Source organism: Neopsephotus bourkii, unplaced genomic scaffold (assembly GCF_033783945.1).
Source record: "Neopsephotus bourkii isolate Nb327-2 ecotype Australia unplaced genomic scaffold, CSIRO-AGI_Nbou_v1 NB_1358, whole genome shotgun sequence".
In the NCBI taxonomy this organism is placed as follows: Eukaryota; Metazoa; Chordata; class Aves; order Psittaciformes; family Psittacidae; genus Neopsephotus; species Neopsephotus bourkii.
Window position 1 is genome coordinate 3088631 of NW_026901837.1, and position 16052 is coordinate 3104682.

Sequence of the window (16052 nt, forward strand, 5' to 3'; positions counted from 1 at the left end):
TATAAATACCTGAAGGGAGGGTGCATTATGACACCCTCATTCATTGTGTAGCAAGAGCTTTTCCTTTTCTCCTGTGGCAGGCACTCAAAAGAATTAAAAATAGCTGTTTACCTGTTAATATTCCTTTTAGAGACTTACTGGTTGAGACTTCCACTTTCATAAGTACTTTCCTTGTAGCTTTTCCCTTTGTAATCCATACAGAATTTGGGACTCTTTGATTGAAAGGAAAATACACAACTGCTTAAATAGCTAAATGATTCTTATCAATAGAAGGTATGCCATACTGGATACTGCTGCCATTAAAAATAAACTCAGATTACAGTGTAGATGTAGTCACGCTATAAATATACATGTCAGTAACATCTCAAAGAACAGTTTTTCTGAATGACATATCTGTTTTGTGATTATACATAGTCAGGGGACTGAGCTCTGATCTAGTCTGAAAGAACAACTTTGTGCTTAGTAGTCCCTTGGTACATCCAGCTTGCCTGAGACAGGCCCCCAGCATCTTCTTAGCATTGGTATAAATCTCTTACGGATTTTTTGGATGTAGATACATCATGTCTGCCTTTCCAATGCACACAACGTATGTTTGTAAAATCAGATATTTGGTGCTTGTATTTATGTATAAACAGTCTGCATCTTTTATATGCTGCAGTGTCTAGGCTGTTTTTAGAGCCTTGTGAGAAGTTAGAAATGGCTCTCCTAGACACTTGAAGACCTGAAAACATTGATATATCAATGATCCAAAATAAAGCTTGTAAAAATTTGAGTCACGTTTTGGGGTTTTAAATCAACTAGAAGAAAGGAATCATGTGGGGGCTAAAGGGGGTGGAATGAAGAAAAATACATTGGGGAGAAATGAAGTGACTATAGGGGGGAAAGTAGAAGAAAGTAGAGTGGGGGTATGAATCAAGGTGAAAAATGTGAAGGCAGAAACTGAAAGAAAACTGAAGGCAGGGCAGCCCAACAGCATGCTCTATTTGCTGGGGGCATCTCAGAAGCTGCTAGAAGGCACTGAGTAAGGTGGACTTTCAGCATGACCTGTTACAGCCTTTGTATGTTTTTGTTATATAAATGGCTAGTAAAAGTGTCATTGGTTTTGTTTGCCTTATCGAAATAAAGATGAAAAATAAAAGGGCTCTAAGGACAAACAATGAAACTATTAGGGGCTTAGATTTGCTTATGATTAAGTAACTTAGGAGATTAGAATTGTGGTTCTATAGATACAGAAAATGCTCTGCAGTTATGAATGTGCTGAAATTGTATTCGCATAATTACAGTTTTCTGACTTAGAAAAAGAGCGTCAAACAAATAAAAGGAAATTGAGAGACAATAAACTCAAATGCCTTAGAAATTTATTTAAAAATAGACTGAATCCCACCCCAAACCAAATACTACTTTACTTTAGAAAATGCTACTAGAAGTTAGCAATGAGGCCAACATTTTATCGAGAGCAGATGGATGATAAGAGATCTTTCACGTGGTGACAACACAGACTAAGGCTTCTTATCAGGGAGGAACTTCTGCAGAGGTTTTTCTGCGAGTGTCTGTACTTTCCAGTCTTATGTCTTCTTCTGATACAGTAAAAAGAGGTAGCTGAAGACAGGCTTTTGGACTAATTAGACCATGCTCTGTTTTGTATTTGAAAAAAAGTTTCTAAATGTAAATTTTAGTATTACTGTAGTTTAAGTAGGTGACTCCTTCAGGAGGCAGCTGTTGTGTGGTTTTCCAACTGTCTTCCAAGTTAACCTTTTCTGGTTTAAGTGTTGCTGTTTGAGATTTACTGCTATTTGGAAAATTTTGTGTGAAAGTGACTGAGAGAAAATGGTGGTTTTGTTAGTCAGCCTCCATGAAGTCCTTGGACATTAAGCCTAGTATTTGTTTTATTTCTGTCAGTGGAAAGCAGTTTGGTGCTTCTGATGTCTTCAACCACCTCCTTCTCACCCCCCAAAGAAGTTGCTTTAGTCATGTAGAAATTGCCAACAAAAGATGCCTATAAATGCTAACACAGACGCAGAGCACCTTATTATCTTTTTTATCACAAAATTTGTAATTAATTTTCAGTTTCTATTTAAAAGTGGGGAAGAAATCTATTTCCAGACATCAGCTATTTTCTGCTGTTTGTGGCTTCCTATGGTATTTACTCAGGGCATGCTGTGTGCCGTCTGCATGTGAGTAGTACTCTGCCCTTCTAAGAGTCTGCTCCAGTTTACATAGGATAGTCCTAGTTCCTATCTCTGCTTTGATGGAGAGTCCACACGTTTGGTTTATGTGGGTGCAAGAGGGTCATAATCTCTGGAGAAGCAAATTCGTGTGAGATCTTGGTACTTGCAGAAGTAGATTTTATGAGGCTTATGGACTTTTCCATACCTACTGCCCTGATCTGCTCATTCCCCATTACTCCTACTCTTCTCTTTGAAAACTAACCCCATATTCTACATCCTTTATTGCACTTTCTCCATTAACTGCGCTCCCCTGTTCTTCTCCCACTTCCATATTTTTTAATTTTGCTTCTCGAAGTTGTAAGAATATGTGGGTATTGCAAGAACTACCATGAGTTCTCTTTTCTTCCTAGTTAAGCTTTGCCACCTCACTGATCAAAAGTGCTTGCTAGAGACAGTTCTGCAGAGAAGCATTAACTTGTTAGCATTAGGCTTTGTGTCCCTCTTAGCTGGTAACTAAATAACCCATGGGGCACCAGGGCTACATCTGTACTAATAATTAATAAAAATTAAACAAAGGAGTTAGTTTCTGGCTTGGTGGCCACCTGCTGTGTCATGGGTTATGTTACAACAAATGCGTTTTTAACCCCCTCCCTACCACACAGAGGTAGGAATGTCCCTGCCTCTCTCTGCTTGTCTGTGCCCTGTGCCCAAGCATTTGTCAAGGAAAGTACTACCTTTCTTGGCCCAAAACCGTAGCAAGGACCATGTGAAGGGTCTAACTGTATGTAAGGCTTTGTGGTCCAAAATTCAGGCCCACTGCCAGACTCTGCTTTACAAGTTAAGAGGTAGGGAGGCTCTGCATTGTGAGGGAAGAGCGCAAACACTGTTCTTCTTTTGGGATCTTACACTGATGTTTGTGAATCAGACCTTGCTGTTGTGTGCAGCTTCTTGGAGAGAAATAGCCCAACTCTTTGCCTCTGCAATGCAATTGTATTTTTCTCTGGAATACCACTGAAGGTGAGAGTTTGCAGATTTGCTATTAACATGAGGCTCATGGCAGAAACAAGTAAAGGTCTAAACACACAGAGTTTCTGAAGGAGTGCCGCTTTCACTTAATTATATGTTCTTTCACCAGGGAAAAATACTGAACAAATGTATTTGGTCTTGCTGAAATGGAGTTAATTTTCCACATAGCAGCCTTCATAGTGCTGTACTTTGTATTGGTAGCTAGAAGGGTGTTGGTGTCACACCAGTGTTATGGGCACAGCATTAAGATTGTCTCTCCAGCATTCCTCTCTCACCAGTAGGTTGGGAGGAGGGCAAGATCTTGGCAGGGGATGTAGGCAGGACAGCTGACCCAAACTGACTAAAGGGATTTTCCATACCATACTATGTCTTAAGCAATAAGAGAGAGACAGGAGGAGTAGGGATATTTGTTATTATATCACTTGTCTTCCAGAGCAACCTGAAGTCCTAATTCCCAGGAAGTGGCTGGATATTGCCTTCTGATGGGAAGTAGAGAACAAATATTTTGTTTCCCTTCACTTCCATGTGCAGCCTTTTCTTTATTAAACTGCCTTTATCTTTACCCATGAGGTTTCCCCCCCCTTATTTTCTCCCCATTGTCCTGCTGAGGAGGGCAGTAATAGAGTTGCTTGGTGGGCACCTGTAGTCCAACTAGTGTCAACCCAGCACAGCACTCTACTGCAGCATTGGCTCACCCTGTTTTGGGAAGTTCTCATGGTCTGTGTCCATTAAGGAAAGCAGTGTTCCACACAGGGGCTACTATGATCTCCCTTATATGAGAAGGATAGAGATGATCCAGTTGCCAAGTTCTTCCTCTGTAAATCATCAGAGCCTCTGTCTGTTGATTTCGTGATGAGTCCCTTATCAGATGATCAGATTTCTGCCAATTGACTTTGTTTCCAAGGCAACCACTCTCTTGACAAGCCAGTTCCCTTCAATAGTAGGTAACTTATTTTTTAGAGTAGGTTGATTACATTTTAACTACATAGTTCTTAACAAGATATTGGTGCTTAAGTTTCAGCCTTGCACACAAGTGAAAAGATAACAAAGAAGCAAAAGTCTCTTTAGCTAAAATGGAGTTGACACCATGGTAAAGATACGTAGAGGGATTTTATTACCTTCACAGAACTCATAAATTGTACATAATTCCTAAAGATAAGCCTGCTCACCAATCATTCTCATTTTTGGTTGTGTTCAGTATATTCTGATTTTTGAAAATAATGAGAGTTCCAGTTAAGCTGTTTAACTTACGAGGATGCTTCCCAAAAGTTCAGATAGTTCTGTAAATACCAGCAATCTGCTTTCCTACTTGCATAGGCCTCTAAACTGGGTGATGCTGGTGTTTAAGAGAGAAAACGTTCCAACCAACATATATCTTTTTTACACAGTTCAGACTTTGTCATGGTCTTGCCCTTCATCTCATGCGTGTGGTGTTTCTCTCTGATAAGTGTTCAGGTTACCGCATCCTTTGCTTCTGTCTTTTCTATTCATCTACTTTTGTTTCCTGCAAAACTTGTAGGATTGGCTTTGTTGAGATTTCTTAGATTCGTATTTATATTTTGTGGGAAGAGGCACAGGCAGGATATAGTTACAAAGCTCTTTTTTTCTGAGGAAAGCAAACTCAAGCATCTGTATTCATATAGGTAGATAGCACCATCATGCCTACGTAAAATTTTGAATAATCTGATTTTGTAATATATCTGGGTTAGGATGAGGTGACTGAATTTGTTTTTCTCTTTCTTATGTAGTGTCCTTTCAGGTTGTAGTCTTGATTTCAGGGATGGATGAACCTCGTACAATAATTTCTTAAACATCTGAAGTTTGTAGGACAGGTTATTTGCATAAATGGAAGCAAATTTTGATTTATATTAATAGGCTGAACTGTATTTAATGTGTGCTATAGAAATCCTATTTCTTACAAATGTCAGTCTATTATTTCTTTACTATTATTTTTTAAGCATTGCTTCCTCAGCAGGGTAGAAATCGCCATGCATGAGCTGAAATAATCTCCAGGTAGTTTGTGTAAGCATTTGGATTTTGGGATGCTTAAATTCTCGTGTTGTAAAAAGAAAACATTATTCACTTTAGTGATGTTCATGAACCAAGTGTTCCTCTGTAATGTGATTGCTTGGGAAATTTTTGACTGATCATAGTGAGCTATCCGGTCCCTTTTGTAGGGAAGTGATCTTATAAGAGCTTTGTCTTTTATTCTGTCTCCATCTGTTGATAGGATGATTTACATCTTCTGTCTGGACTGGCAGACAGGATTTAGGCGCCAATCCAGCAAACCACTGGTTTAACTGTTGTTTAACAGTTTAGCTTTAAACCTCATAGAAACTAAATTAACAGGTAAAAAAAAAATAAAACAACAAAATACAAATACTAAAACTGAACCCCCACCCCACTGCTAGCACACAACTTACCTTTAGAAGGAAATTTAGGAGATTAGGTTTTACTGGTACATGAACTATAAGTAGAATAAAAAGGGTTAAACATACACTGAGAATAGAAAAGGTAGATTAAGACTTTTGTCTTTAGTACAGAAATTAAAGGAGGGAAGATCCCTGTTTAATAGCAAACAGAGTCTCTATCTGGTGTATTTCTTTAGGCCAGTGCTGCTTGAGTGTATACCTGGCAAATAGCATAGGTTTATCCCAGATGTATGTGGTAGTTTCCTCTGGCCCAACCAGCAAGAATTACACACTGCTGATTTACAAAGAAATGACAACATATCTTTTTCTTGTGCTAACAGAATTAGTGACCACTACTCAACAGTAGTTCACAGGCAAACCTGGATATTCTAATATTTACACTAGAGGTTGCTGAAGTGTTTGTTTCTTTGCAAATTATTCTCATAATATCTTTCAAAAGCGTTAATTCTATCAGAAGAAATCACTGTCCTTGTGAATGGATGAGCTTGCAAGTTTTAAGCTATTTGAATTTATATTCATTTAATAAACTGATGATAAACCGAAAATTTGTTCTGAGTTTAGTTCAGCTTTCAGATTTATTGTACAAGTGCAAATGTTTTAGATTTTGTGTTCTATAATAGTGACCTCTTGTGTTGAAAATATGTCAGTATTTCTGGAGGAGCTTCCTGTAATATATACTGGAGGAAGTTGTATTTATTATCATTTTTAATGAGTAGATAATCTACTAACTTAGTAAAATAACTTATAATCTTCTACGATAAGTTACTAATATGCAGATCTCATACTAAGTGCATATGAAGGAAGAAGCATTTTGAGCATTGTATTCTAATATACATTGTGTGTCTCTACTGTATCTTTTAGTGAGCAGAAGAAAAAGGCAGGCACGAGTCCATCACGGCCAAGTACAGGCTGGAAGGGAAGAGAAGCAGGTACTTCATAAGGCATTTCAATCTCCAGTAAAAAAAAAATATGTGGATTACAGTAAAATAGAAATAATATATTTTTTGTGATTTGAAGATCTTTTTCTTCTGTATTTACTGAGCAATATTTTTGGTTTTCTAGGTGTATGTGGTTTTTTTACTATTATTGGAAAAGAGAAACAGTATTCAAGAGATCTTGACTCAAAATCTGTTGCTTTTTTCCCTCTTATTCTTCTCATATGTAGGCTTAAGAATTTGCCAGTCCGTTAACGCCTTGTTTGCCCATTGCTTTTTGTAAACTGGCGTAGTTGCACAGAAACTAATGAAGTCATGCCAGGCTATATTGTTTGAAGATACAGATTCTGCATTGCCCTGGAGGGATGCATTTTGCTGATTTTACATAACAGATTTTAATTAATTTTTCCTCATAGCTAGCACATTTCCTACATGGCAAGTGCCTATTTGAGGGTCTGTTACAGAAAGCTGAAGTTTCTGCTCTGCTATTATTATGCTTTATTACTATTTTTCTAGAACTGAGAAGATGCATTATTCTGGATCATTCTGGTGAAGGCTGACAATATTTACATGTCATGGGAGTTAGTATTCTGTGGGGCTGTATTTTCTCTCTTTATAGGTCTTTTAATTTATTTGTGCTGTTTTATTGGTGCTGTTGAAAATATAATTTGTATTATTAGGATTGTTCCTTTTTTATAACATTATGTAGCTTCCTTAGTTTGTGCATACTTCATTTTTAATCCCAGAATAAACAGTGGGATAGCAGCAGGAATTCTCAATCATTTCTTCTCACGTCCTGGGGGAGTGTTCATTTTCAGATTATTTCTATTTTCTCATATGATTTACGTTTATACTTTCACATTTTAGAGAGGAGGTAGACTGGTTTAATATAGATATATTCCTAGCCACTCAGTATTCCGTGAAAAGGCTAAACGTGATAAGTCAGGCAGTGCACAGCTTTTGAAGGCTCAGTGTTGCTAAGGCTCTTTTATTTACATGCTAAAAACAGCAACCAATAAATGTAGACTGATTAGGGACTTTTTTTTTTTGACCAGAATGCAAAGCTGTGGTTAAGACCTGTGAAACACTGAGACAACGAACTTCAACGTGCTGAATTCTTTTGCTTGAGTATTTTTGCTGTTGAGGTGTAATTCACTCAATTAGAAAGTTCAGGGCAGCTTCTGCAGTGTTTTAAGTACAGCTAGTGCTGTAACTTTTCATCAGCACCTTAAAAATCTCCCAGGACTGAGCCATGTGCAAGTTTACAATTTCTTAATGTTGCCTTTTTTCATAATAATGTTTTTTCTGATTATTCTTATTGCTAGGATTAATATTTTTTAGTAAAAGCTGATTATGGTTGTTTTCCTAATTACATCAAAAGCCGTTACAACTTTTAGGTTGCTGTATTTTTCTGATGAATGTGAGACAAGTGCAGCAGTGGCACAAAAAATCAGTTCTTTTAGTTCTGAACTAAAAATTGAATGGCTTTGTTTGTTTTTTGGTTGATTGGTTGGTTGGTTTTTGTGGTTTTTTTTCTAGTAAGGAGTGTGGTCATATCTGCAAATGCATACGTGAGCTATTCTATTTCTTGCTTAATAAAGTTAAGCATGTGCGTACTTAGAAAGTGAGTCTTATCTTTCAGTGTGAGAGGTAGCTACAAATTGGAAAGAAAATAAATAATTGAGCCAATATGTGGGTTTTGTGGCAGGAAGGAACAGAGCAAACTATTCTGGTGTTCTCACTTCGGCTGTGCTCTTATATTATCCAGAGCAGAACTTTCACTTCATTGTAAATGCTGTGTAGTGTTTTATTAATTAAACTACTCATTGGTCTAAATAAGACTATTAACTCTCAATCTAGAAAATGGAAAAGGTCTGCAAAATAAGTAATATTACCTAATAACATGTACTTACACTAATATGTATATATGCACAAACCAGTAATCTATAGCTATTATAATAACATACTTATCTAGTTATTACTTATGAAACAGCAGCATTTTTGTATAATCTGATGAAATAGATACAATTGATAGATTAATTCTGTGTAAAATATAGGTAGACAGGTAAAGTTAATAAGGATTAAGTTAATACAGTCTGGATTGATTTATTTTTATTTAAGAACAAGTTTTAAAATAAGAAGATTTTAATTGTTTCCATATTCCAATAAATAACGCAATAATTTTTTCAAGTTCTGAGACTGTTCTCATGATGCAAACCTGAATGTCAGTGTTCTCATGCACTACAGTATTTTTTATGTTAATGATTACATTAAGAATTTACATTGTCATTTAAATGCAAGAGCTAGTAATGAACAGTAGGAGACGCTTTCTTCTGACAAATCTGTCACTTAATGTATTCTATATTAACTATAGTCTTAATGGATTTCTTCATGTTAATTTAGTGTGACTCTTACTTCCCTATTAAAAGAAAAACCATACAAAAAAACAAACCCCATCTTTATAACAACAACTTTGGTTGCCTGCAAGATAAGGAGTTTAACCTAATCCTGAACTCCAAAAATATGCCTACATACACCCTGTAAGCACTTGTTAGATCCTTTAAAACTCAAGTTGTACAGAAACTCTGGTTCCGTAGTGGGCCAATGGGCAAGACCAGAATTCTGCCACTTCACACAGTGCCATGTGAATGTGGAAACCATGTTCAGCAAGTTGGAATAATTCCCAGTGATTAGGAGGGAAACATGCATTTTACAGAATTTAGCTAAGAAGTTCTCAAAACTAATTGCATGAAGCGATTAGAATTTTAACAGGATGTAATAACTAACAAGACTGTTTTTTCTCTAACTGACCAGAGTCTCAGTTAATGAAGCTTAATGTAACATTGTGCATGTGTACTAGGTAAAATCGTACTATCCCAGAGGATTGCCTGTACTATGGATGTTTTCTAACACAGAATAAGTTGTCATGTGGACACAGAGCTGAAAAGTAGTAGGACATGTTGATGGAAAAGTAGTCATTACCTTCCAATTCAGCAATCAAATGAAATGACGTCAGTAAACAAAACCAGATCTGGCTTTACAGTAGAGCTTTACATACCACAAGATTTATCCATCTAGTTTTGTTAGAAACTTGTTTTTGACAAAATGCAAATAAAAACAAAAGCTTGAAGAGGTAGAATAACCTATAATATAACAAAATGTAACATTTTTTGATTATTTCTTTTTTTCTGACTGATGAGTAAAGTATTTGTAGCTATTAGTTTGTGTAGAAGGTGAAACCTTTGCTGAATATGTGGTTTTGTTTTGAATGTATTTTATAGGCTTACAAGTTGAAATGAGAATAAATGAATCAGAACAGGAGGAAATCTTTTGGCATTTAAAGATTCTACCAATTCTTCAAGAACTGGAAAAAGGTAGGTAACTCTGTTGTTGAAAAGGTGTATTTTCTGTACTATTTCCTGTAGGAAACATGGGGCTCATTTGCGTTTACCACAAAAGAATAGCAGTAGTTGAACTATGTAGCTGTTTATGCTTTCATATGTTCTGTGACTTTGCAGTGTAAAATTGGCCTGGGCACCTCTCTCTAGTTGGCCCTGGTTGAGCAGGGGGTTGGACTGGATGACCTCCTGATGTCCCTTCCAACCTCAACCATTCAGTGATTCTATAAAAAGAAATATATATATACTACTGGTTTAGAGAAGATCTTGTCTTGTAAGAAAAGAAAGAAAAAAACCCCACCCCAAATCTCTTGAATTTTAAAAATAGGCAAGACTTTTTCTTTTTCCTGTAAAGCAAGCATGTATGTGATTGCATGGTGTTGAGATGCAGATTTGTAATAATTTACTGCAGGTTTTATGTTTGTACGTTTTAAATAGTGTTTGAGGGTCTCTGGTAAAGAGGTAGATGACTTTCTCATCAGTAGCCAAACAGTCCACTCAGATGTATCTTGCACCTCTACTATTCATTGGATAGTTCTAATGAATTATTACATTCACATTTTCTTAATCCCAGCAAGGTTTCACATACCAGTTTATGCATGTAGGCACAAAAATATTCCTTAACTGCTGCTTTTTCACATGACATGTTTGGTGGAGCTCTTTAAAGAATATGTTCAGTAACAGTTTCCTGGTAGATATTTAGTCAGTGTGATTATTAAGCATTAAAGGTGAGTTTCAATTTAGGTTTAGGTATCATTTTGTCTTTGCGATTGCTTGGCTCAAGTTTTTTCTTTTTGTAAGAGCAGAAAAAAAATGTTTCTGAGAATCACATCATTTTAAGAGATTCATTGGGTGCCTTATTTTTGTTGATGTGCAACCCAGTCTTTCTTTTGTTCTTCTGTTTCTTTGTCTATTGAGATGTTCTGAAAAAGGTTGTACTGATACTTATTTTTTTATTTTTGTCTCCCTTCCCACTCCCTTCAAATAGAAGACAATGTAGAAAATCTTTGTCTGGCTTGCACCAAGCTGTATCAAGCCCTGAATGAAGAAAATATGCTTGGAAAAAGATTTAAAAGAAGAAATATGCTTCTGAAGATATTATATAAACTTGTAGACATTGATTCAGACCCACTTTGCCTGAAGTTGGCAAAGATTATTCTGTCTGTAAGTGTTTTAAAGTGTTGTTTGTTAGAATAGGAACTTCAAAATCATGAACTACAATTTCCATTTAATTTTCACTTCATACTTTTAAACTGTGTCTAAACTAATCCTTTCCTAAGCACAATTTCTTGCCACATAGATACTAGGCTCCTAGTCATCCAGATCAGCACTTGTTGGAGCCTATTTTTTGCAAAGAAATTGCATCTGTGGGAGGAAGGATATAGATAAAATAGAATAACTGGTGTACATTAGTAGGAATATTGCTTAGGCATGGAAAAGAGATAGTGTCCTAAGCCAGGATATGCATGCAGGGATTTAAACAAAACTGTAATTAAAAAAATTACACATGAAAATGAGTCATAGAATCATAGAATGGTTTTGAGTGGAAAGGACCTTAAAGATCACCTAGTCCCAGTGCGCTGTGATGGGCAGGGACACCTTCCACTAGACCGGGTTGCTCAGTGCCACATCCAGCCTGCCCTTGAACAATTCCAGAGATGAAGCTTAGTTTTTTAATAGCATCTTGACCATATTGAACATGTTTATTTGAACATGACAAAATTGTTCTTTTAGAAAGTAGGTATAATTATCTCTCTTCTCTAGTATTTCCTCTTAAAACTCTCAGTTAATTGGTACTCTTGAACCTATTGGTTCAGCTTCTAAGTATGTATGGACAGTCCCTGGTGAAAGGATACTAGCTAGCACAATATGTGTGTGTGTTGGGGGGAGGGTGTGTGTTTCCTGTAAGAGGTATATATGTTATTTTTATCAGAAGATATAAATTTAGATACTACATAGATGTCAAGTGGTGCTTATTAAAAAAAAATGTTCTGTCACAGACATTTTTCTGTGGTATATTTTAAAAATCATTAACAAGATAAAAAATTGTCCTTTTCATGACCTCTCAATGATCACCGTGTTTTCTGAGGTTTGAAAACAACTTTCATTATGACATGTGTTGTTGCACTGGAGTTCCTTATGCATGTCCATAGATGCGAAACCAGTGAATATGTGCAGAATTTCTTTGTAAGAGTGAATTAGAGAAAAAAATCCACAAGTTATTGATATACTGCAGAGAATACATTAAAAGGTTTTATATCATCTGTTATTTTAAAGTCAGCCAGCACAGTTTGCTAGAGAGAGCTTAAACTAGCTAGGTTTCAGAGTCCTTTAATTCTGCAAACTTGACAGTTTGGCTGAGTGTGCTGTCAGGGTTTCGCCTGGAATTTAGTAGTTCTGTGAGAATACATGTTTGCCGTGGTGTCTGAACTTGTAAAATGTTATGGTACATTTTTGTATGTAGATTTTGGTTGTGATTTTTATGTGCTTTACATTCTTTACAGATGAAAGTGGATGGAAAAAATCTTCTCCGTGTTTGCAAGCTTGCATTTAAAATTTGCAGGAATGAAGAAAATGATTACATCATTCAAAATGACGGTTTGTTGGGTATGTATTCTGTTCCTGTATATAAGTTAGGTGTTGAAATGCAATAGTCAGATCTTTCAAGAAACGTTCTCAGAGTTAACTTAGTCATGCATTAAAAGTTGCTTACTAGGTCAAACTAACAGTCCATCTAGTCAGTATTCTGTGTCTAGTGATGATGACAGGGAATGCTGTTTAGGGAGAGTGTAGAAGCCCACGTGTTTTCTTTGATCCATTTCCCTTGTACTATCACAGAATCTAGAATTGTTACGTTCTATTTTCTGTTAGGGATATTAGGTGGGGCATCCTTGCCTAATCCTTCTGAGCTTCTGTATATAGATCTCTTGTTCATTAATTTGCCTTATTCCTTTTTGAACTTTCTGCTTCTGTCTCTGCAATCTCACAGAGCAGTAAGTTTCAGAAGTTCTCTGTCTGCTGTTTCAAACCTATCTACTTGTCATTATGCCCCTGCTTGTAGCTTTGCATGATTTAGAAGAGTTTCTACAGTCAGCTGACCTTCCACCTTCATGGTTTGGTAACCTGCACTCATATAGCATATCTTTGTCTTTTCCTTTTCAGACTTGGGCATCTCAGCCTTTTAGCTGTCTCTTTGAAAGAATATTGTGTCATTCTCTTGTTGTTTTAGTAGCCCTTTTCTGTAACTTCTCCAACTCCAGCAGATCCTTCTTGAGATGTACAGAACAAAGTTGTCCACAGAAGTCAGAATGTGTCTGCACCAATTTTTATACAAGTGAAATAATGCTGTCTGTGTTGTCAGCCATCAGCAGGAAGGGTATTGAGAACAATCATTGCCTTTTTAGCTGCCTCTGCATGTTTCGCTGATGGTTTTGGAGAATTGGCAGCAGTAGCTTTAAGATCTCTTTTGTTATTGTAACTGCATTTGTATCATACACATGCACCTTACAAATAGCAGGAAAATGACAGTCTATGAATGATACTCAGTATCAGTTGCTGGTCATTCCTTTCATTAAAACTTCACTATGTTTTATTAATGTAGGCTTTGATTTTGCAAATAATCTTTTTTTTTTGTAGTATGTGCATAAGTTAAAGCATATGTGTGTATCTGCTTAAATAGATGAGAGTATTCACGGTCTTAGAGACCAGATAAACCTTTCCAGCAGTAAGGTCAACAGGAAAGGACTTGGAGAAAAGAGAACAGCCCAGGTTGTTCAACTGACTTTGAATACTGAGAACTACAGTTTTGTAGAGATGAGCATCATACAAAAGTCTGAACGAGCTGAGTGGCTGTCTGTTTAAGCACTGGATTTTTTGATCTCCTTTCCATCTTTACTCACTTTTCTTTCACTTGCTCATCTTTCCCTTAATTTTAAAACTAGTGAAGGAAAGATGCTTTTGTCAGGAGTTTTCTTATTTGTTTATTCAGTCTACGTTTTTGATCCACCTTATCCAGACTGTAGACATGAACCTCATCATAATCTGGGTTGTCATCATAATCAAGATTCCTTATACAATTTATTTTTGTTTCTCTGGCCCTGTGAACCATTTGTGTGCATCTGGAACAGCTCCAGTAGAAGAAAGAAATTAACTGTTTGTTCTAAAATAAACAACTACTGTTCAAGACCCAATGTGATACTGAGCAGAACAGGAACCTGAAACTGATTTCTCACATTGCCACAGCCCAATTGATTTAGCTGACCACTAGGTGTTCAATGAAAGTGGGAGCTGGAGCAAGAGCCTAGAGTTGTGTGTATTTCAACCATATACACCCATGTACTTGGAGAAAGTTTCAGCTTGAGTTGAGACTAAAAGACTTTTAGAAATCTCTTTAAGTTTAATGAGATGTTATTGTTTAACGAGCAGTTATTCAGCTGGATGGAACACAGGAAGCAGAAGTAAATATCAGTTTCAATCAGTTACTAGAAATTCAGAATTAAAAAATGGGGTAGGTTTACTTATTTAAGATACACTTACCAAATTCAGCATGTCTGTTTGACTGTGAAGATCCATTGGGCTTGTGGTAACAGCTGTTAATTTTGACATTTCAAATATCTGACAGTGGTAGCATAAAGCAAAATCTTTATAGTAACTTTACCTACATAGAAAGTAAATCTAAAAAGGACATGAACAGACTTCAGGTGTGAGATTTGAGTTAGGCACCTGTGCTTTTCAGTGCTTCATTTGAGATGTTTAAGACATTTGATTTTTAAGAAAGTAGTAGAATAAACCTCTCAAGAATGTCTGAAGTTTAGTACACAAAATTACACACACACACTCATTTTTGCAAATCTTGACTGAGATTTTCAGTGATTACTGCTATGTGTGTACAGCTGGTGCAGGTTCTTGAAGCCTGATAGAACAAAAGTCAGGCCCATTCTCTTGTTTGTCAATAATTGTTTGTTGGTTTCAATCCAAATGCCCAAGTCTTCTGGCCCACTTGTTAGAAATGTAACAGTTCAATCTGAGGTTTTTTTCTCAGTTGTTAATCTCTTTAGTAACTTGACTGTATCAAATATTAATATTAGGCTTTCTGAATAATTATTTTCCTTTTAGATTGTTTGTTGGAAGTTCTGAGAACTGAAGATCTACAAAAAAACAATGAAGCTCTCTTGTATTGCATGGGAGCTATAAAATTCATGTCTGGAAATGCAGTACTCCTTAATGAAATGGTGAAAAAAGGAGCTGTTGAAATGTTGCTGCAATTAATGAAGCAGATTAATAATATAAAAGAAAATGACAGCTATTTCTCCAACTTGGGGCACCTATTAGTCCAGGTTAGCATTTACTTTTATTTCTAAAAGTACACACTTAAAAAGTAAATTCAAAATTTAATTAAAGGTGGTAAGAAAACCCTGTGTGCCACAGAGTTGTACCTGTATTTGAATAGTCTTTAAGAAGTTTACATGAAGTTGTTCAGGACCTAAATTTAATTATCATAGATATTTTTGTGTAGTCAATTTTAAAGGATTTAGAAATTCTGAAGTTAACAAATATTTTTATGTAGATAATAAACCAGTTTCTTCTTATTACTTTATGGTGCTGTTAATATTCTGGATATTATAGTAAACAGATAAATATGTGTTCCCTGTCTAAGTTCTTTAAACTGAAATAGTAAATACAAACTGGTTTTACAATACTTTGGGAGGTGACAGAACACTTTTTATTACAAGAACAATGTATTTCAAAGAATGCATAGGAAAATATAACTGTTTCTCTGACGAAGTGTTTTTGAAGAACTGATTTAAGGAAAAGGTATCTGTAAAAGCCAACACTTTTTGAATAATTTTGAAGGCAGCAGGCTCAAAACTATCTTTTCACATATAAGGTACCTTGATGAGGTAGAGGATGAGGTGTAGCTAAATCTTAAGGTATGTATAGGATGTAGGGTTTTTTTGTATTTGTCAAGGATTTGGCAGGTACATTCCTGGCATTTGTTGTTGGAATTACTGAAGTAAAGAGCAGTGAATGGTGTAATTGTAAGGTTTTGGGGGACTTCCTAGGAAAATACACTGAACAATTTACTAAGGTCAT

The 16052-nt window shown here is 36.1% G+C and overlaps 1 protein-coding gene across 1 annotated transcript in view; it reads left to right on the top strand.

Annotated features, from left to right (window-relative positions):
• Positions 1-16052, top strand: part of ARMC2 (armadillo repeat containing 2) — a 69029-nt gene that overhangs the window by 16848 nt on the left and 36129 nt on the right. The window contains exons 7-11 of the mRNA XM_061366789.1: positions 6488-6555; positions 9843-9935; positions 10948-11123; positions 12464-12566; positions 15075-15295. Coding sequence (XP_061222773.1) covers positions 6488-6555; positions 9843-9935; positions 10948-11123; positions 12464-12566; positions 15075-15295 — 661 coding nt within the window. The remainder of the gene's footprint in view (positions 1-6487; positions 6556-9842; positions 9936-10947; positions 11124-12463; positions 12567-15074; positions 15296-16052) is intronic.